The sequence below is a fragment of the Schistocerca gregaria genome, chromosome 1 (genome assembly GCF_023897955.1).
Source record: "Schistocerca gregaria isolate iqSchGreg1 chromosome 1, iqSchGreg1.2, whole genome shotgun sequence".
NCBI classification, from domain to species: domain Eukaryota; kingdom Metazoa; phylum Arthropoda; class Insecta; order Orthoptera; family Acrididae; genus Schistocerca; species Schistocerca gregaria.
Window position 1 is genome coordinate 258,262,811 of NC_064920.1, and position 22,779 is coordinate 258,285,589.

The window sequence follows — 22,779 nt, forward strand, 5'->3', positions numbered from 1 at the left end:
GACTGCTTCTGATTGCAGATGCAGTGACTATGGGTAGCTATGCTGAGTGAGTGGAACAGATGACAGCTGTCAAAATAGAGATATTGTTAGTGCTTGATAGGTTTGGCATTGACAAAGGTACTGATGTAGCCATCCTCAAGGTGGAAGTTGATTTTGAGGAAGGGAGCTTGTTGGGCTGGGAGCACCAGGTGACGCGAATGAGTGAGAATGCGTTGAGATTCTGGACAAATGTGATAGGGTGTCCTTACCCTCAGTCCAGATCCAGATTGAAAACAAGAAGTAATTGTGGGTGAGGATGTAGGTCATCCTGGTGACCTGGAAAGAGGTTTTAAATTTGGAGTCAGTCAAGCATTGCAAACTTAGTGTTCAGTATCACCAAGGCTATGGGCATTAGTGATGTTAGTGTAGAGAGAGGTGGCATTGATAGAGACGAGCACAGCAGTGGATGCTAAAGGAACAGTACTTGTGGAGAATCCACATTTGGTAGTGTATAATACCTAACAGTCTTTTTTTTCAATGTGTCTGTGTGTCATTCAACAGTTTCACAATGTGGTGAGTACCAATCTATCCTTTTCATATTGTTGTTATTTCATCTTGAATATTACATTGTATCATTTTGTTAAACTGATAGTGGTTGAAGTTGCCCAGACGTCATAAGTTAGAGGCGGCATTGTTATATTTAGTACCTGTCAAAATGTAGGCACATGTTTTACAAATTTTGGTTTAAAATGTGGGACAATAAGACCTGATATTTTTAAGCAAAATCTGTCATATAAATTCTTGGTAGATTAAAACTATATGCCAGACTGAGACTCGACTTGTGACCTTTGCCTTCCATGGATAAGTGCTCTACTGACTGAGATATCCAATCATGACTCATAATCTGTTCTCACAGCTTTATTTCCACCAGTATCTAATCTCCTACCTTCCAGACTTCACAGAAGTTGTTCTGCATAACTTGCAGGACTAGTAGTCCTGTAAGTAAGGATGCCACGGAGACATGGCTTAGTCACAGCCTGCGGTATGTTTCCTGAATGAAATATACACTCTTCAATGGAGTGTGTGCTGACATGAAATTTCCTGGCAGATTACAACTGTGTGCCAGATCAAGACTCAAACTCTCGATCTTCGCATTTGGTGGGCAAATGCTCTACTGACTGAGTTACCCAAGTATGACCCGTACTCACAGCTTTACTTCCAACAGTATCTCATCTCCGACCTTCCAAACTTCACAGAAGTTCGTCCGTGAAATTTGGAGGATTAGCACTCCTTTTCATATCTGCACACATTTCAGTGCAGAGTGAAAATTTCATTCTTGGAACATCACCCAGGCTGTAGCTGAGCACTCCTTCCAGTAGTGCTGGTCCTGCAAGTTTCGAAGGAGATCTTCAGTGAAATGTGGAAGGTAGGAGATGAGGTACTGGTGGAAGTAAAGCTGTGAGAACAGGTTGTGAGTCATGCTTAGATAGCTCAGTCAGTAGGCTACTTGCCCAAAAAAGCAAAGGTCCTGAAATCAAATCTCAGTCCAGCACACAGTTTTAATCTAGCAGGAAGTTTCATATCAGTGTACACTCCACTGCAGAGTGAAAATTTTATACCTAAGTTGGTTGAGTGGGTTAGTGTCGAAGGCATTATACTCCAGGTCAGCGGACTTGTTTGAAGAACCACTCAATATTTTTGTGGTGAAAATAACATTTCAGCATTTGAAACTAAAATTTTATTTATTTGATTTTAAAGATTTTCATATTAATATTAAATTGATATTTGGTATGTGTATATTATGGAAAAAGGCAGTATAGGTTTATGATGACATATGAGTAGATATTTTTTTAACTTTAACATAATTTTAATTCATACTTTCTGTGCCTTGCGGTTACTTCAGAAGTTAGGCCATGTGATTCATAGTTCTAATCTAGTACTATGAACACAAAAATGGTAAATTCTTTTGCGTGTCAACAGGGATTCTAATTATCCCCAATACAGTTAAATGACAAAGAATATTGAAGTTGATTTGATTTTCAAGGTACACTTGACACCCATGAGTGAAACAGTATAAATCATATATATTTGTTGGTAGACTACTTCATAATTCCTTATGGTTGCAAGGATTACAAAAACATAAACAAAATGTGTTAAAAGTTCCTAAGAGGTAGCTTTCTCTACTTCTTGTAACCGGCAGTTATCATCACATGTCAATATAAGAAAATATTGTCATCCAGATAGTTTGTCTTTACAGAGAAATTAAAGTCTGAAATAAATGTCTGTCCATTACATCAACTACCATCCAGAATAATAACAGATCAGTAATTTAAAATCAAACTCATTTATAAAGTCTTTTTCCAAGATGAAGTCATACATAGTCATATTCATCAGTTATTACCATGTTCATCTAATGCCTGCTAGGTAAATCTTCTTTGTTCTTTATTCAAATAATCCTTTTCTTTCTCATTGCATTATATTCATATTTTACATGTAAAAATAAGCCCATATTAGCACATTATACCAATTAGATAATATCTTATTTATTAACTATATCTCTTGTTGTTTCATATATATTTTGTGACTGATAAGCAACATTCCAAAATAAACCAAATGTCACTGACAGCACTGAATGATTGGAGTCACTGTATATTACAAAAGTGCACTTTACATATTATGTGCAGAGAACATGTCTTCTGCCCACAACATTTGCCACCTCTGTGGTATACCAATGTGTGTCATCTATTTCATTAAAATACATTGTTACTTGCCCTACACAGGTTCACAATGTTCTCATTAAAAATTATCAGTGTATCTCCAGCTTGTGTTAATTACTTACACTTCTGTGAAATATAGATCACAGTTTTAAATTCTGCCAGCTCAGAACAGTACTTGCAGAGAGCCCTCGCCATCTGCTACATATGTATTTAAATTTATTCTCGACCAGTTTCAGTTATTTAAAAATACGTCTGAGATGCCAGTCACCTGTTAACTTTCAGGAGTGTAAATGCAATTTACCTAAGTTTGTCACGATATGCCAAAATATGCTTATTTTACATTCCACATTCTTCCATTGTTACATTAGGTATATTAATGTGTCTGCTATGAAAATGGGAACTCCAGGTTGGAATATCAACAATATAAGGAAAAGATAAATTTGTACTCACCATAAAGATTACATGTTTAGTTGTAGACACATACAATGGAAAGTCATTTATGCATTAGCTTTTGGCCAAAGCCTTTGTCAGAAAAAGAAAAGCGCACACGCACACACACACACACACACACACACACACACACACACACACACACACACATTCATTCACAGAGCAAGCACACCTCATGCACACATGACCATCATCTCTGTCAGCTCAGACCAGAATGCAGTTGTCACGTGGAATGGAAGCAGTTATCTGGCAGTGTGAAAGGACCAGACTGCCAACAGGAACAGTGTCAGGAGACTGTGGGATGGGGAGGTATGTTGGCAGTTGGTGGGTTTAATGTGGACAGAGGTGTCGACCGAGCCATCAGAGACAAGAGGGTCAACATCTAAGAAGAGAGCACACCGGGTTGAGGAGTGCCATGTAAAGTCGTTGGGAAGGACTGAAGATAAGGTGTCTTGGCCCTGAGCCCATGTTATGAAGATCTCATCAATGAACTGAACCAGACTAGGGCTTTGACATTTTGGGGGCTAGGAAAGTCTTTTCTAGATTTTTCATCAATAGGATGGCATAGGAAGGTGCCATGCTGATGCCCAGGGCTGTGCTGTGGATTTGTTTGTATACCTTCCCTTCAAAGGAGAAGTAGTTGTGAATTAGGATAAAGTTAGTAGCATGTATGAGGAATAAGCAGTGGGTTTAGAGTCTGAAGGACATTGTGAATGGTAATGTTCAGTTACTGGTAAGACCATCAGGGTGAGGAATGTTAGTGTATAGCAAAGTGGTGCCTATAGTTAAGAGTAGGGATCCAGACAGTGAAGGATAGGGGTTGGTGGAGATGGCCCTCACAAACTTGGTCCTGCAAAAACGCATTTCCATGGCACAGGCATCCCAGAATAACCTCTGCTCCTCCACAATATACTAATGCTGCTGCGCAATCCCTGTTACATACATCACGTTTCTCCAACTGAATCCCTTGCCCTTCAGTACCTGGGGAATCATTCCAGACACCACCTCCATAAGTTATCCAATTTGCTGACACCACCTGCCACTTCGGAGCACTACTATAACCCCTGTCCTATCCAAGTGTTCTGTGTCATCAATCCCTCATGGCATGCACACCATGCCCAGCTGACCTTTTCAATTTGCTGCAGCCACAAAACTCCCTACAAACACTCCACAAAATGCAGAGTCGAAACATTCCCATAACACTGTTGGTGACCTTTCCAACAAAACCCTCAGCCCCACAGAAGTTTCTGACCTATCCAAAGGCCACACCTTTAGCCCTAACACACATTTAACTTTGTTGGACTTGGTAAAGACCTACTCTCCTCCCAATCCGTGCAATGCAAACATTCCTTGCCACCGATCCCTCCAACGAAAGCCAGACTAATATGAACATTGAGCTCTGCCTCTCCCAGTTTATACCACCATCCAACTATGATCCTCCTAACCCCAACAAATTACCTCCAGATCACCTTCCTGGAATTCCTTACCTCCAACTTGGCCTCACCATCCTGCCCTGTGTCCCCTCCTCAGAACACCAACCTTTCAGCTGAAGAAAGGACAACCATACACAACATTAAAACAAATCCTGATGTAATCATCATACCTGCAGGCTAAATTTCCACCTCCGTTGTTATAAATTGTAGTGACTACTTGGTGGAAGGCTACTGCTAATTATCTGACTACTCCACCTTTAGACTCTGCCAGAGTGATCCCATCCCGGAAGCCCCAACGTAACCTTCAGTCCCTGCTTAAAGTCATATGTCCTTCCCAGAACCTTTCCCCTGAATCCATTTCCCTCCTCACCCTTATAATACCCTACACACCCAACTTTTACATGCTCCCCAAAATCCACAAACCCAGCATTCTTGGATTCCCCATTGTAGCTAGTTATTGTGCCCCTACTGAAAGAATTTTGGCTCTCAGTGGCCATCACCTCCAACCAATTGCTCATAATCTAGCCTCTCATGTCAAAAGTACTGAACATTTCTTTCACCAACTCTCCACCATCCCCAGCTCTTTAGCTCCTGGATCCCTATTAGTCACTGTTAACTCCACTTCCCAATAAACCAACATCACTCTTGCCCACAGTCTGTCTCTTTCACTACTGAACATTACATTTACCAACATCGTTCAGACTCCAAACCCACTACCTCATTCCTCATACCCCTTACTAACTTTATATTAACACTCAACTACTTCTCCTTTGAAGGGATGGTACACAAACAAATTCACAGCACAGTCATGAGCACTTGCATTGCACCCTCCTGTGCCAACCTGTTTATGGCCCATCTAGAGGAGACCTTCCTAGCCTACCACATCACCAAAGCCCTAATCTGGTTCAGCTTCATTGATATATTTCATGATCTGGGCTCAGGGTCAAGACACCCTATCCTCAATCCTTCACACTCTCAACACCTTCTTTCTGTATGCTTCACCTGATTCTCCTCAATCCAGCATGCCACTTTCATGAAAGTTGACCACCTATTTTGTGATAGCTCCATCCACACCTCTGATCACATTAAATCCACCTATCACCAACAGTATCTGCATTTTGATAGCTGTCATCCCTTCCACAATAAAAAATCCCTCCCGTACAGCCTGGCCACCTGGGGACAAACATATACCCAGTGAAAAGAACTCTCTTGTCCAGTATGCTGAAGGTCCCGCCTAGGCCTTAACAGATAGGCAATATCCCCATATCTAGTCTGCAAACAGATCTCCCGTGTCTTTTCCCCACACACCACCAATCCCCTCACCACCCCAAAAAACCAACTACAAACAAGTACCCCTTTGTCACCCAATACCACCCTGCACTGGAACGACTAAACCGTATCCTTTGTCAGCACTTTGAATACATATAATTATGCCTTAACATGAGGGACATCCTACCCTAGATCTATCACCCCCCCCCCCCCCCCCCCCCCGCCAAAGTAGTGTTAGTAGTGTTCTGTCACCCACCGAATCTCCATAACAACCCAGTTCATCCTATATCCTATACCACTGGAAATCCCAGCCCCTTGGCACAGGGATCATATTCCTGTGGAAGACCCAAGTTCAAGACCTGCCCAATCAACCTACCCAGCACTTCAGAGGCCAGGCTACCTGAGAAAGCAGCCATGTCATATACTAGCTCTGCTGCCATTGTTGCACAGCTTTTTTGTTGGTATGACTACCAACCATCCACCAGGATTAACAGCTACCACCGAACTGTGGCCAATACTTGATTTCAGTGGCTGCTTCACTACTCAAGCTATCTGAATCCTCCCCTCCGCTACAAGCTTTTCTGAACTGGGCAGATGGGAGGATCCTTACAACATACTCTCCATTCGTGATACTGATCTGACCTCAACCTACGGTAACACCCTGCACCCAACTGTTTTCACCGCATCTGTCCTATTGCTTCCTCCCTTTTCTCATCCCCTCACCCTCTTTGTCTGCCACCCTCTGCAAACACATGCACCGATCTTTCCCCATCCTCACTCCTCTTTGTTTTTGCTACGTGCCTTCTGCCCAACTCCACCCCACCTCACGGGTGCCTGTTGGCAGTCTAGTCTGTGCACACCCCACCAGACAGCACCCTTCTCTCCACCTTATGCAACAGCTGCATACCGATCTGAGCTGCCTGAGGTGATGGTAGGTGTGGCCGAGTGGTTCTAGGCGCTTCAGTCTCTTAACCGCGTGACCGCTACGGTCGCAGCTTCGAATCCTGCCTCGAGCATGGATGTGTGTGATGTCCTTAGCTTAGTTAGGTTTAAGTCGTTCTAAGTTCTAGTTGACTGATGACCTCAAATGTTAAGTCCCATAGTGCTCAGAGCCGTTTGAACCATTTGAGGTGACGGTCGTGTGTATGAGGTGTGCTTCCTTATGTGAATGAAAGTGTGTATATTTCCTGTGACCGAAACTTTAATGTGTGTGTATCTTTTCATTGTGCCTGTCTGCAATTCAACATGTCATCTTTATCGTGAGTAGCAATCTACCTTTTCCTCTCGTGTCCTCTATGAGAAATATGCATTTTTGTTCCAGTAGATGTCAAATTTTTCTTCCAGTTAATGATGATTGAAATAATAGAAACTGGTCAAAAATAAATTTAAATATATACAGCTTATGGCAGAAAAGTGTTTCTATAAATATCTTACAGCTGCAGCTAGTTAACTACAGAAATTTTTGAGTAAAGTTTCTCTCCAAAAAGTAGCTTACAATATATCAGATATATGTTTATTGGTGGAAATACTTCTAACTAACCCAATGTTCAAAGTAAAGTGTGCTATACATCACCAATGGTAATTTCAATAATATAGTGAAAAGTTTAAATTCTTGCTCATCATGTAGAGGAGATACTGAGTTTCAGACAGGCATGACGGAAGTATTGCTATATGTCTGAGCTTTGTCACAAGGCCTTCTTCTAAAGTAGAAAACACACACACACACACACACACACACACACACACACACACACACACACACACATATATATATATATATATATATATTAGAAAGAAACTTCCACATGGGAAAAATATATTAAAAACAAAGATTCCAAGACTTACCAAGCGGGAAAGCGCCGGCAGACAGGCACATGAACAAAACACACAAACACACACACAGAATTGCTAGCTTTCGCAACCGATGGTTGCTTCTTCAGGAAGGAGAGGGAAAGACGAAAGGATGTGGGTTTTAAGGGAGAGGGTAAGGAGTCATTCCAATCCCGGGAGCGGAAAGACTTCCCTTAGGGGAAAAAAAGGACAGATGTACACTCGCACACACACAGACACACATATCCATCCGCCGTCATATATATATATTCTTGGCGGATGGATATGTGTGTGTGTGTGTGTGTGTGTGTGTGTGTGTGTGTGTGCGAGTGTACATCTGTCCTTTTTTTCCCCTAAGGGAAGTCTTTCCGCTCCCGGGATTGGAATGACTCCTTACCCTCTCCCTTAAAACCCACATCCTTTCGTCTTTCCCTCTTCTTCCCTCTTTCCTGAAGAAGCAACCATCGGTTGCGAAAGCTAGTAATTCTGTGTGTGTGTGTGTGTGTGTGTGTGTGTGTGTGTGTGTGTGTGTGTGTGTGTTTTGTTCATGTGCCTGTCTGCCGGCGCTTTCCCGCTTGGTAAGTCTTGGAATCTTTGTTTTTAATATATATATATATATATATATATATATATATATATATATATATATATATATATAAAGAAACTTCCACATGGCGGATGGATATGTATGTGTGTGTGTGTGCGAGTGTACACCTGTCCTTTTTTTCCCCTAAGTGAAGTCTTTCCGCTCCCGGGATTGGAATGACTCCTTACCCTCTCCCTTAAAACCCACATCCTTTCATTTTTCCCTCTCCTTCCCTCTTTCCTGACGAAGCAACTGCCAGTTGCGAAAGCTCGTAATTCTGTGTGTGTGTTTGTGTGTTTTGTTCATGTGCCTGTCTGCCGGCGCTTTCCCGCTTGGTAAGTCTTGGAATCTTTTTATATATATATATAAAACCACTGTCTCTGGCCTCTTAGACCTAAGTTGCCGGAAAAAGCTTCACGTTCATGCAAGAGTTATTCTTGTATGAATGTTTGTGTTTTCTACTTTAGAAGAAGCCCTTGTTGCCGAAAGCTCAGGTGAAAAGCAATATCTTGATTTTTCCTGTCTGCAAGCCAACGGGCCATATGAATAAACGGAAGCAAATGCTTTTCCTTCAAATTTCAAAGCTCCGGCTTTGGCATTAGATGAATTGTATTAATAAAAAGAAGCTCTGATTTCACTTTGGAAGCAATAGCTTCTAAAATGTGAAGGCCAATACTCACGTTTGCAGTGTGCAGATATGCTCAACTGTCAGCATCTGTACACGATGTAAAATGCTACAGACCATGCCGATTTCCATTTGGAGAGGACTGTAAAACTCATTTCAATGAATAAATTGTTAAATGGTTTGTGAATCATTTTCTGCTAGCCACAGGGAGAAAGAGGCGGAGCGCTGCCGTCAAAATAGAGGATGAAGGTTTTCCTGCGGTATGCAGCTGATCCAGGATTCCAGTTTGGCATAGCAGAAGAAAGGGTTTCATCAAACTACAGTTAGTAAACAAATGGTCAGTGCTCCTAAAAACATAACAGAAAAAGCTGACCTGTTGATCAAATTTCCTATGCCAGCACATGAAGTGGCTGTGGCAAAAAAGCAAGTGGCTAGAAAAATGTACATTTCCAAGTGTTATAGGTATGACTGACTGTACACATGTGCAAATTCCAAAAACCTATACACTGTGATGATGAATATATCAATAGAAAGGGCTATTCTAGTATAAATGTGCATGGTACATGCAATACAAATGAATGGTTCACCAGCATTGGTAATAGCTTGCATGGTTCAGTACATGACAATCAGGCATGGAAAAATTCAAGCATCTGGGAAGTAGTACATGAATTTAAGAAAATTGTTCTGTTGGGTGATGAAGGACGTGGCCTAGATCTCTGGTTAATGATCCCCTATTGTGATCTACCAGAGGTGAGTCACAAAACATTCAACAAGGTTTGAAAAAACGAGGGGGTCATGTAGAATCTTATTTTCGCCAGCTGAAGAAGCAGTTTCTTATTTGACAATATGTGTGTAGAGTTACATTACCAAATGCCCCAATAATAGCAGTTTTATAATAAAAAGGATAGTTACTACTGACTGTATAGTGGAGATGCTGAAATGCAGAAAGGCACAACAAAAAGACTGTCTGAAAGTTATCTTTTGGCCAACAAGGCCTTTGGTCTCTCTCTCTCTCTCTCTCTCTCTCACTCACACACACACACACACACACACACACACACACACACACACGTGCGTGCGTGCGTGTTGCGTATGTTGCTACCTTTCATGAAAGCATTGTTGGCCGAATGCTAACTTCCCAACATTCTTTTTGTTGTGCCTTTCTGCGACCCAGCATCTCCGCTACATGGTGAGTAGGAACTATCGTTTTCATTATACTGTTACATTCCATCCTGGATTTTCCGTTGTTTAGCAATTATATCTTGCTGCTTTGTACATCATAACATTGCAAAACACCAACAGGATTAAGATTTTGAAGATCCTGCTCAGGATTTTCATGACAATATCGATAATGAAGAAGAGTGTAACTGAGATAAATTCTTGGGAGAGGATGTGAAAAAAGACAAGAAGTTGCAATTGTAATACAAAATGCAGGATTTTGCATTATTTTATATATGAAAATTTACAAAATTGCTGAAGAACAGTATGTATATTACAACTAGTTTCAATTTCCTACTCTTTCCCATTGTTTTCATAGTTCTCCTTTACATTAAGTAAGATGATTATCATAGCTTCTTTTTCCATTTGCTTCCTTATCGATTTCAATTGCTCTGTTAACATCAGCCTGTGTAATTCTGTGGTAATGAGCTACTTTGTTCAGTCTGTTTCTCGCAAAGATGGTGGCTTGTCATATGAACTTGATCTAGTCGATGTGGATAATGGGCCAGCAAGAGGTGTCATGTCTGTTCCTTGTTACATATATGTATGCCAAAGACAGAAATTGTTGGCATTTTTATGAAGATATATTTTACAAAGTTAATAGGTGAAACTGTCCTTCGCAAAGGGGTACAAAATGTAACAACAACAACAACAACAACAGTTATGATACAGTAATAAGGAGAGAACATATTGTATTTGTCTTGAAAAACCCTCTCTGCAGGGGATAGTGTTAATGTTGCCTTAACGTCACTGCTCCTGAAAATTATGATTTGGAAGTACATGTGTAATTTGTGTAACCTAGATCAAATTAAATATTAATAATACACCAGTTTATGTTTTAACTCTTGTAGACTCTGATTTATTGTGGGACTCCCATCTTCTTGTAGAAGGTTGTAAAGATTTTTCTCCCAAACATTTAAAGCAACTGGTTAATTTCCTGTTCTGTTCCTAATCATTTTCCTTTTTACCCTGGTTTTCATTTTATAACTTCCTTTGGTTTTCATGTTATAACTTCCTTTAGTAACTGCTTTTTGTCAGTTTTGTGCGACAAAATTAGCTTCAAATAAGTGTGTTGCTTTCTGAGTTGCTTCTTCTGTGCTTTTTTCCCCTCCTTCCTTCTTTCTTTCATTTCTTTTTTTTTCCCCCTTTTTTTTCCTCCTCCAGAAGTTGTGATTTCTCTAAAAATAATGATTTGGGATATGTTTCTAATTCGGGATATGTTTCTAAAGCTGCACAAACTGGGCTTTCATCTGAATTGGATGAGAGCATCTGTAATTGACACTCACATGTGCTCACTTACAACAAATAAAGTGAAAGGAAGTGTTACAGCCTACAAAAGTGCAAAATCAGGAGCCCGTGCTTTCTCAACAGAGGTCGCTGACTTTTGAGGACGCATGAGAGTGCTGGAAGTGGTTTCTGAAGTTTCCTAAATACACTGGTGTCCAAAATTAAAGCAACAAAGTGCTATTTCCCCATCTTGTGTCTAATTAACCGTATAATCACACAAACTATCAGCAGATGCCCATACAATCGCCTTCTGCACAGAAAATGGCTTTCAGGTCAATGGACAACCATGTCCACAATGACGTCAGGGCACTTATCAAACGGGTTAGTGTTTGCCGGATTGCTGTGTGTATACAGTCGCTGGCGTCACAGTATGGCACAAAGAAGACACCTACCGACACTCTGCAGTGTAGGACCATAAGAAGAATGGGAGCAGGACAGTCGCAAACTTATGAGGCTCGATGGCTTAGTGTGAATCGTTCTGTTGTTTCTCGGAAGTGCCAACAATTTGTAGAGACCGAAACGGTACTCCAAAGACCAGGGCAGGGCCAACCACAAATGATATCAGAAAGAGAGGATTGTTATTTGTATGTAAGGGCATGATGGTACTGCCTTAACACTGCACAGCAACTGGTATCTGACCTCACAGCATCCACTGGACATGTTGTATCGAGATAAATGTTGTCCAGAAGGCTTCAGCAGAATGACCTTTATTCTTGGAGATCTACTGTATATGTACCTCTGATGCATCTTCACCGAAGGGAACATCTAAAGTAGAGTTGTCACCATGCCACCTGGGAGGTTGAACAGTGGGCCAATGTTCTTTTCACAAATGAATCTCAATTCGGGCTGGAGAGTGATTCTCTGTGAATGTAGAACACGACTTTTGGGACCCAAACATTATTATGGAAATAGACCGATATCGAGGAGTATCCCTAATGTTAGGGGCAAGGATTGTGTTGAACACATGAGCACCTCTTCTTGAAATTGTTCGGGGAACTGGCAGGGTTTAATTGTTGTCAGGTATCGTGATGAGATCTTGGGACCTCGTGTGGTTGTTGCAAGGAGGTGCGGGTGCCGACTTCGTATTGGTGAATGACAGTGATCGACCTCATAGAGCAAGAGTGGTTGATTTTGTATGGGAAACAGAAGATATTGCATGCGTGGCGTGCCTGCTTGCCCTCCCAATTTGAATCCCATAAGGCATGTCTAGAGTGCCCTGGGAAGATGGATTTCATCGCTTCAGCATCCACCAACCACCCTCCAAGACTTGCAAGCAGCTCTCCAGTAAGAATGGGCGTTATTGCCTCAACATGAGATTGATAATTTCACTCATAGCATGCTCCATCGTTGTGAGGCCCGTATTTTTGCCAGATGTGGTCACGCCCCATACTGACCACATTAACCGGTAGTCGGGATGTTTGTACAAATCAGTTAAGTTGGAAAAAACGAAAAACATTTTTCTCTACCGTTGTGGATATTGCAGTTGTTTCCATTGTGTATTCTTTACAGTGTTTCTACTTTACTATCATCAGTTTACACAGTTTTGTGTCAAAATAAACACAACCTTGCAAAATTCCTGTTTGTTGCTTCAATTTTGGATGCTAGTGTAGATATTGTGGTCCGAGTAGTATGGTGATTAAGATATTTAGTACTCAGATCACCTTTCAGCAATCCAGATTTAGGGTTTCAGTGGCTTCTTTAAGTTGACTAATGCAAATAACAGTATGTTTGTTTTGAAAAGGACTCAGCCAGTTTCACTCACCATCCTTGTCCATTCCAAGATTGAGTTTGAAAGATTGGCCAGTTCATGTATATGTTGGCATTGGAACTAAATAACAGTTTCGTTTAAATAACATGACAATCAAACAAACCTTTTATTTGAATATTGTACAAGAAATATACATTAAAATATACACAAGCCATTAACTGAAGTATCTACAGCCTTCAACACATGGCAACTCCTCTGTGTTCTCCTCACATCTCATACCAGAAGGTGATGGGATATTTTGCCCTCCTGCCCCCCTAAGGACTCTGTTAACCCCACCCCTGTCACTTTCTCTTGATTCTTGATGTGTTCCTAGGCTCTGAAGCGGATTATACCGATGGCTCAAAGGCTGATGGTATCGTAGACTTCGCATATGTTCATGGAGGACATATTAAGCAGCACTCCTTGCCATCGGCTGCAGTGTTTTCACTGCAGAACTGGTAACCATATCTCGTGTTCTTGAGTACATCCGCTTATGTCCTAGCGAGTCATTTCTCCTGTGTACTGACTCATTGAGCAGCCTACATGCTATCAACCAGTGCTACCCTTGCCACCCTCTGGTAGTGTCCATTCAGGAGTCCATCTATGCGGGGTTTGTGCGGACTCCAGGACACGTCGGACTCCCCGACAACAAACTTGCTGACAGGCTGGCCAAACAGGCGACGCGGAAACTGCCTCTGGAGATAGGCATCTCCGAAGCCGACCTGCGTTCTGTCTTACACCACAGGGTTTTCCAACTTTGGACGATGGAATGGCATAACAGCACGCACAACAAACTGCGTGTCATTAAGGAGACTATGAATGTGTGGAAGTCTTCCATGCAGGCCTCTTGCAGGGAATCAGTTGTTCTCTGCTGGCTCCGCATTGGCTATACGTGGCTAACTATGGTTACCTACTCCATCGCGAGGACCCACCTCAGTATCGCTGTGGCTCCCGGATGACAGTCGTCCACCTCTTGCTGGACTGCCCACTTTTAGCCGCTCTGCGGCAGACTTTTAATTTTCCCAGCACCCTGCCTTCAGTGTTGGATGACAATGCCTCCACAGCAGCTTTAGTTTTACATTTTATCCGTGAGAGTGGGTTTTATACTTCTATGTAGGTTTTAGTGCATGTCCTTTGTCTCTCTGTCCTCCACCCTAGTGCTTTTAGGGTGGAGGTTTTAATGTGTTGCAGAGTGGCTGGCTTTCCCTATTTTATTCTCGTGGTTAGCCAGCCACGGTAATCTGCTTTCATGTTTTACTCTCTTCTGTTCCTAGAGTGTCCCTGTTGTTTTCTTGCCCTCTTTTGTTCCTTTTAGTATTCGTTGCCTTCCCTTCATTCTTCTGGCTTGTCCTTGCTTTCTGTTTTGTGTTATATATTTCATCTGTTTTATTCTCACACTTGTGGCATTGTTTTATTAAGAACACGGGCCCGATGACCTCATAGTTTGGTCCCTTCTCCTGCCTTTAAACCAATCTTTCCATTTCCAACTATTTACTTTGTTCTATGAAAATATGCAAAAAACATAGTTTCTTTCTCTCTATGTGATTCTACTGATGACTGCAACTGTATGTTTACTTGTTATATAGAAGCTGGACTTAATTTTAAAAAATGGTAAATTATCTCTTTCGCAGATGGATGTAGTAATTGCTCAGCGATTACTCACAGCCATATTTGCAAGTATCCTTAAAGAACTAAGTGAAAATGAAGAGGACTTCACAGACAGAATCAAACAAGTATTTGAAGATATTTTTGAAAAAACAGTAGCATGTCCACCATCCCTCATTGGATCCATAATTGAAATGGCTCTCTTAAGTCCACAGTCAATCATACTTGATGTCGAGAAACTATCTGCAGGTAAGTTGCTTTATAAATACAAAACCAAACCTGGTCTTTGGTTTAACCCATGGCTCACTGAACATCACAAGTCATACCATGTAGACTTTCACGGCCGGCATCTTCATCAGTATCCCTTACTGTGTTGGTATAGTACACCACTTTAAAAAACATTATTTTGATGTAACTGTGATACATTTCACAAACATTGCTTGATAAGCATGTATTGGTTTATTAGCTTTTTGACACATTTCCTTGCTTAATACACCACTCAGAAATTAATTTGACCTATAAATGTGTTCATCCATTAAGGCACATAGCAGGCACAAGAAGATTATAATTCACACATGTGCTCATGATGTTGTGGATTTTATTATTATTTTTTATTTTTTTAAAGTACTGGAAGCTTTATTCTTGATGGAGCGTCTGTGTCAGTGCATGAACAATAGAAAACAGCTGCTTTAAAATTAAGATACATCATTGGAGGACTAATTAGTTCTTATCTTCAGGCGGCACAATTCCTGATACTGACTATTGAGAACTCACATTAAGAAGGAGCAACCTAACTGGCAAAGACTAGTAGCTTCCCTGAAGATAACTATGACATAGTTATTTGACTGTTTAGTATCTATCGATTTCAACATTATTAACATAAATTGGTATAGTTATGCTTGAAAGAGTTGAGTAGTGCCAGTATTCTTGTTCCTCTGATGAAAGTTGCTGAGCTTTTATATCCAATAATGTGTTCATTGTTGGCAAGTACACATCTTTTTTCTCATTTAATTGTTTGCTTTAATTTCTTGTTCCATATTTTCAGATCTCTTGATCTATTTTTCTTCTACCTGAAAAATGACACTTATTGTTTTTGGATCCTCAATTCTCCGGTATTGCACAGTTCTTTATCAACACTTTGTTAACACTAACTGGCATATCAAAGCAGTTTGATAAAGTGCCCAATGATTTCATATTTTTACAAGTATTTCATTTATGTACTGATCTGTGAACTAATGTGCAGGAATTTTGGTAGTCAGACTGATGGTCGGAGCAGTACTATTGTTTTTAGCATTTCATAAACGTTACAGTATCACACTGAAAATTTCACTATTTTCCAGTTTCAACCTCAAAATGTACACTTGCAAATGCTGCTTAGAAAGTCCTGTTGTTCCATTGCAATTAAGTACTTTATAGCAAAAAATGTTTCAGAAGTTATTTTATTCATGTAATTATTAATAGAGGTATTAATGTCTGACATTAATGTCACTTAGGATCTTACCTCACTGAAATTGTTCTACATCAGCATCTGGCTGCAAATGTGAATATCTTTATTTCATAAATTTTGATGACAGTAACAATGCCTCTGACATTTCTTATTTCCAAAGCTTTCTGGCACATGAATATGTTAATACCTGGGCACAACACTACAAGAACAAAATAGTTCCCGGGAAAAAGTAAAGACTATACATTAAAATTAATATTTAAATTAAAATAGTTTTACAACTTCATTCATCTTCTTCACTATTATAAGATTGTCCAAGCTTCAGATTCTAATAGAATTCATGGTAAGCTGTTGGAGTTATGTTGTTCTGGCAAAGGAGCATCAGATCAGAAAATTTTTCCTCTGAAAATGAAAATGATGACGAATATGCATATGGCATGTCTTCTACAGCATGTTCTGCACTTGGGCTGTGACATCAAAACTTGCACATTTAACCAATGGTATTGTAGACAGTAATATTTATATGTAAATGATGTCATCCATGGTTCTTCCTTCCTCACCATTGTTACTGTGATATCAGACCAGCTTACCCTTTATCCCTTTTCAGTTTTAGTCCAGTTTCTGACATTCAGTGAAACCTCTTTGTAATCAAAGAAATCCTTCTGTGACATCTCCTGTACATCAGACTCTTTCTTTTTGCTTGACTCTGGCTTATAGAATGTATCACTGCTGTGGTACATAATTTTCATGCTCTTTTCTGCTCTCTCGATAGCATTGTTCATGCTGTGTACATTCTTGGATGTGCCCCTTCTCAAGAAACTTATGGGTAACAGAAACGGTTTTTAGGGTACTCTAACTCTACAGGTTCATGAAACATACAAATCTGCTTTGGTTCTGACTATTTCAACATTAGAAAAGAAAAATTTCTGTAGCCATTCTCACTTTGCTGCTTCAGAAATTTGTAGATGCAACTAGCTATATCTGTGCTTCCTCTTTGTCCAATTCCCTCGATCCACATGAAACACATATCCTTTCATATATCCATGTTGTAGATAGTCAGAGTGTAGGTTCTCAGCTTTCTTTTGTTACAGAGCAAGGACTCTTCACACTGTGGAGTGTTGAGTACCTGCTGTAAATCAAAACAATCACACAGAAATGTACTCTCAATTTGCACCTTCAAATTGTCAGCATCTTTTTCTGCTCGAGCCATGTCTCTGTTTTTCAAAGGTCTGTGTATTTTTTCCTCCAAAGCATTCTTATTTTCTGGTTCAGCATTCTTGTAACCTCACTCTCATCAAAAGCATACTTTTTATGTTTGAAAAACCGAAGCTTGTATTCTGTATTGAAAATTTTTCCATTCATCCAAGGTGATGCATATTCCTTCCCCTCCTCCTGACACTTCTGAATGTACATTCTGTATGTCTTTCAAATATTGTTGCTGCTATCTAGATCCTTTCTAATGTAGTGTTATACTGCTTCATCAGATAAATCTATATGATTTCATATCCCTTCCATGATGTCATCTGATGTCCATTGGTGATTAGTGTGCTTGCCACCTTTACCCTACTCACTAAACCTTCAGGAGTAGTCTTTCCTAAAATCTTTTACACCCACTGGTCTGTAACACTAAAAGTATGCAAAAACAAAGTTTTGAATACATTTACTACTCGATTTTCAAGAATAAATATGCTCTAATGTGTGAGTAAAAATTCTTTTTCTTGGAATTTTTGTGATCAGCTTGCTGAGATTATCACTTTTCCTATTTGTACTTTCTGAGCCATAAAATGTCTCAAACAGTTTCTGTCTTTGATATAATGATACTTCATCTGTAAACTTGCACCTTGCTGCTATGCCACAACTTGGGCTCATGAGCTTTTCTTGCACTTCTTTTCTGCTTGAATTAATGTGTCATTTTCCTTTCGGGTAAACTTCTTTTCTATTGTTTCTCCTCCATTTTCATCTTCTCAGTTGTTTGTTCAATGAAACAAAATTGTAAAAGCAGCTACAAAAAATGACGATGCAAGTTTCCAAAGATATTAGTGCAAAGTATCATAACAAAAATTGCAATTGTATTACACTGAAAATATGTGGAGTGTGTAGTTAAAATGTTCTGACATTTTATTTGTATGATGGATCAGTAAATGGAGCAGTTACAATTTTATTTTAGAGACAAAACATTAGCTTGGACAATGCAGTGGTATAGTAATTTCATTTTCTTCTCTGAACCTTTGGAATGTCTTTTCTTTGCACATATTTTTGTTATCTGGTATCATATAATCAGTTAATGAATGTGAGTCACATTCAGTCGATATGTATTTGTGGATGTATCAGTACCTTAGGGCATTTTTAGATGTCCATGGTTCACTACATTTGTGATTTTCTATTAGCTTCCAGTTTTTGTCATTAATTTATTCACTTTCAGTACTAAAGTATTTCAAATTGATGATTGGACTACATGTGAATTTATTTTTCCCAGTTATCTCAAAGTAGTCATGGTTATTTGGGTTTTGTTATTTGTATACTATTGCAGGAGCAGAGAATAGTAACTGCTGGAACCTGCTCTGACAGTTGAAAAAAGTTTCAAGAGTGGATTAATAAAAAATGTTTGGCAGGAATGTAGATTGTGTCCAAAAATCATTGATCCTTCATGTGAATTTCTGGACTTTATCATTTTGTTGATAACACCAACTCCTGTCATCCATGATTTTTTTCATTTTGTGGTACATTTGCATTGATAACACCAACTCTTGTCACCCATTATCAGTTCTTCCAGAAAAGAATTGTCTGCATTTTGCATTTCAATCAATTTTAACATTAATCTCCGTACACTCATATTTAAATTGGATGAAGGTGGGACACAGCTGGTATAATTTGTTTTTTTATTAAAAATGAAACTCCTCCAGCTGTACTTTAGATTTTATATTTACTTGGTTACTAGTTTCGACACTGCGACACCGCCATCTTCTGGCCGATACACTTTGATGAAATCAATTGTGTGTGGCTCAGTACTAGAAGTCAGCGGTGAGACCAACACGTTCTCCATGTGGATGGCGAAAGGTAACTGCCCACCATTCACGTGGAGAACATGTTGGTCTCACCACAGACTTATAGTACTGAGCCACACACAATTGATTTTATCAAAGTGTATGGGCCTGAAGATGGTGTTGACGCAGTGTCAAAACTAGTAGCCAAGTAAATATAAAATCTAAAGTAAAGCTGGAGGAGTTTCAATTTTATTAAAATAATAATAATTATGATGATAATCTGTTGTTTACAGTTGTCAGTTCAAGCTTCCACAAAAGTTGTTGCACTAATATCACTTATATATGATGAATAAAATCTGTCTTACAGCTTGTTGGAAGGATGGTGTAAAATTTATTTGTTTTTCCAGCAAATGTTCTTAATTTGCAATGTTTCCTAAAGTTAGGTAACATTGTCGTCAAACTGAAGGGTAATTTTAAAACTGAGTGCTGTAGCTGTGGTCCTGTTGGATATGGTATGCCATTGCCTTCCTCTTACCTGTATTACCCAGCCTGTGGTAGGGTGACCTATAATTTAGTGTGGACTGTGAACCATGGCACTACTTAATATTTTTCACATAAACAAACATTGCCAATATTTCTTAGTGACAATAAAACCACCTCCTCACTTACTTGTGTCATTAATTGTACTAATCAATATTAATTACTCATATTGGCAAAGGCAGTGAAATATAATTGTATTTTGCTTTAAGTTTGCAGGGCAGCAAGTTTGTTTCCAACTGGTTGCCTTTTGCTAGAAAATTATATTATTAATGATGTTCAGAGTCTTGATCCAATACCAACAAAACGACAGAAAGGCCCTACGGGTGACATTCATTGGTTACGACTAGCAGAGTAAGTACCCATATTTCCAAATCTTGCACATTAAACAGAATATTGTCTGAGTAAAAGTATATGCTAGAGCACAAAAGTGTTAAGACTTACATATTTCAGTGTGAATGCTATACAATTCACTGCAATGTATACATTGAGTTCTTCCCTATAGTTTTGAATAATTTTATTTGTTTGTGCATCAAATACATACAGTAACAAGAATTCGAGAATGATGCTGGTAATGAAAATGACAGAAGGGAGCTGTGGGCATCTTGTTGATGTTTAACCTGTGGTTCATAGAAACTCATAACAATGCAGTGATGTTACTAGCTTTGAAGTTAGCACTCTCTTTCTACTTCAGAGTACACATTCTCACATACACATTTGTTCAGACATTCGAAAGTGTGTGTGTGTGTGTGTGTGTGTGTGTGAGAGAGAGAGAGAGAGAGAGAGAGAGAGAGAGAGAGAGAGAGAGAGGGGGGGGGGGGAGGTTTTGTGCATGCGCTAGTAAAATCAGTGTGCTGTTCAGTGTTTCCGTAATGCAACACACAATACTGTAAATACTGTAATGTGACGCATGGTACTCTCTGTTACAGGTGTGTGGTTGCCATTTCTCATTTTCGTTTGAACAGGGTTTGTTCATACTTACAGAGTGATAATATTTATTATTAAAAACAAAGATTCCAAGACTTACCAAGCGGGAAAGCGCCGGCAGACAGGCACAATGAACAAAACACACACACACACACACACACACACACACACACACACACACACACACAGAATTACTAGCTTTCGCAACCGATGGTTGCTTCTTCAGGAAAGAGGGAAGAAGAGGGAAAGACGAAAGGATGTGGGTTTTAAGGGAGAGGGTAAGGAGTCATTCCAATCCCGGGAGCGGAAAGACTTCCCTTGTTGTTGTTGTTGTTGTTGTCTTCAGTCCTGAGACTGGTTTGATGCAGCTCTCCATGCTACTCTATCCTGTGCAAGCTGCTTCATCTCCCAGTACCTACTGCAACCTACATCCTTCTGAATCTGCTTAGTGTACTCATCTCTCGGTCTCCCTCTACGATTTTTACCCTCCACGCTGCCCTCCAATGCTAAATTTGTGATCCCTTGATGCCGCAAAACATGTCCTACCAACCGATCCCTTCTTCTAGTCAAGTTGTGCCACAAACTTCTCTTCTCCCCAATCCTATTCAATACCTCCTCATTAGTTACGTGCTCTATCCACCTTATCTTCAGTATTCTTCTGTAGCACCACATTTCGAAAGCTTCTATTCTCTTCTTGTCCAAACTAGTTATTGTCCATGTTTCACTTCCATACATGGCTACACTCCAAACAAATACTTTCAGAAACGACTTCCTGATACATAAATCTATATTCGATGTTAACAAATTTCTCTTCTTCAGAAACGCTTTCCTTGCCATTGCCAGTCTACATTTTATATCCTCTCTACTTCGACCATCATCAGTTATTTTACTTCCTAAATAGCAAAACTCCTTTACTACTTTAAGTGTCTCATTTCCTAGTCTAATTCCCTCAGCATCACCCGATTTAATTTGACTACATTCCATTATCCTCGTTTTGCTTTTGTTAATGTTCATCTTATATCCTCCTTTCAAGACACTGTCCATTCCGTTCAACTGCTCTTCCAAGTCCTTTGCCGTCTCTGACAGAATTACAATGTCATCGGCGAACCTCAAAGTTTTTACTTCGTCTCCATGAATTTTAATACCTACTCCAAATTTTTCTTTTGTTTCCTTTACTGCTTGCTCAATATACAGATTGAATAACATCGGGGAGAGGCTACAACCCTGTCTCACTCCTTTCCCAACCACTGCTTCCCTTTCATGCCCCTCGACTCTTATGACTGCCATCTGGTTTCTGTACAAATTATAAATAGCCTTTCGCTCCCTGTATTTTACCCCTGCCACCTTTAGAATTTTAAAAAGAGTATTCCAGTCAACATTGTCAAAAGCTTTCTCTAAGTCTACAAATGCTAGAAACGTAGGTTTGCCTTTTCTTAATCTTTCTTCTAAGATAAGTCGTAAGGTCAATATTGCCTCACGTGTTCCAACATTTCGACGGAATCCAAACTGATCCTCCCCGAGGTCTGCATCTACCAGTTTTTCCATTCGTCTGTAAAGAATTCGCGTTAGTATTTTGCAGCCATGGCTTATTAAACTGATAGTTCGGTAATTTTCACATCTGTCAGCACCTGCTTTCTTTGGGATTGGAATTATTATATTCTTCTTGAAGTCTGAGGGTATTTCGCCTGTCTCATACATCTTGCTCACCAGCTGGTAGAGTTTTGTCAGGACTGGTTGTCCCAAGGCCGTCAGTAGTTCTAATGGAATGTTGTCTACTCCGGGGGCCTTGTTTCGACTCAGGTCTTTCAGTGCTCTGTCAAACTCTTCACGCAGTATCGTATCTCCCATTTCGTCTTCATCTACATCCTCTTCCATTTCCATAATATTGTCCTCAAGTACATCGCCCTTGTATAAACCTTCTATATACTCCTTCCACCTTTCTGCCTTCCCTTCTTTGCTTAGAACTGGGCTGCCATCTGAGCTCTTGATATTCATACACATGGTTCTCTTCTCTCCAAAGGTCTCTTTAATTTTCCTGTAGGCTGTATCTATCTTACCCCTAGTGAGATAAACTTCTACATCCTTACATTTGTCCTCTAGCCATCCCTGTTTAGCCATTTTGCACTTCCTGTCGATCTCAT

The 22,779-nt window shown here is 39.9% G+C and overlaps 1 protein-coding gene across 1 annotated transcript in view; it reads left to right on the forward strand.

Moving 5' to 3' along the window:
• Positions 1-22,779, forward strand: part of LOC126341345 (DNA-dependent protein kinase catalytic subunit-like) — a 526,946-nt gene that overhangs the window by 331,281 nt on the left and 172,886 nt on the right. The window contains exons 35-36 of the mRNA XM_050001770.1: positions 14,773-14,995; positions 19,924-20,065. Coding sequence (XP_049857727.1) covers positions 14,773-14,995; positions 19,924-20,065 — 365 coding nt within the window. The remainder of the gene's footprint in view (positions 1-14,772; positions 14,996-19,923; positions 20,066-22,779) is intronic.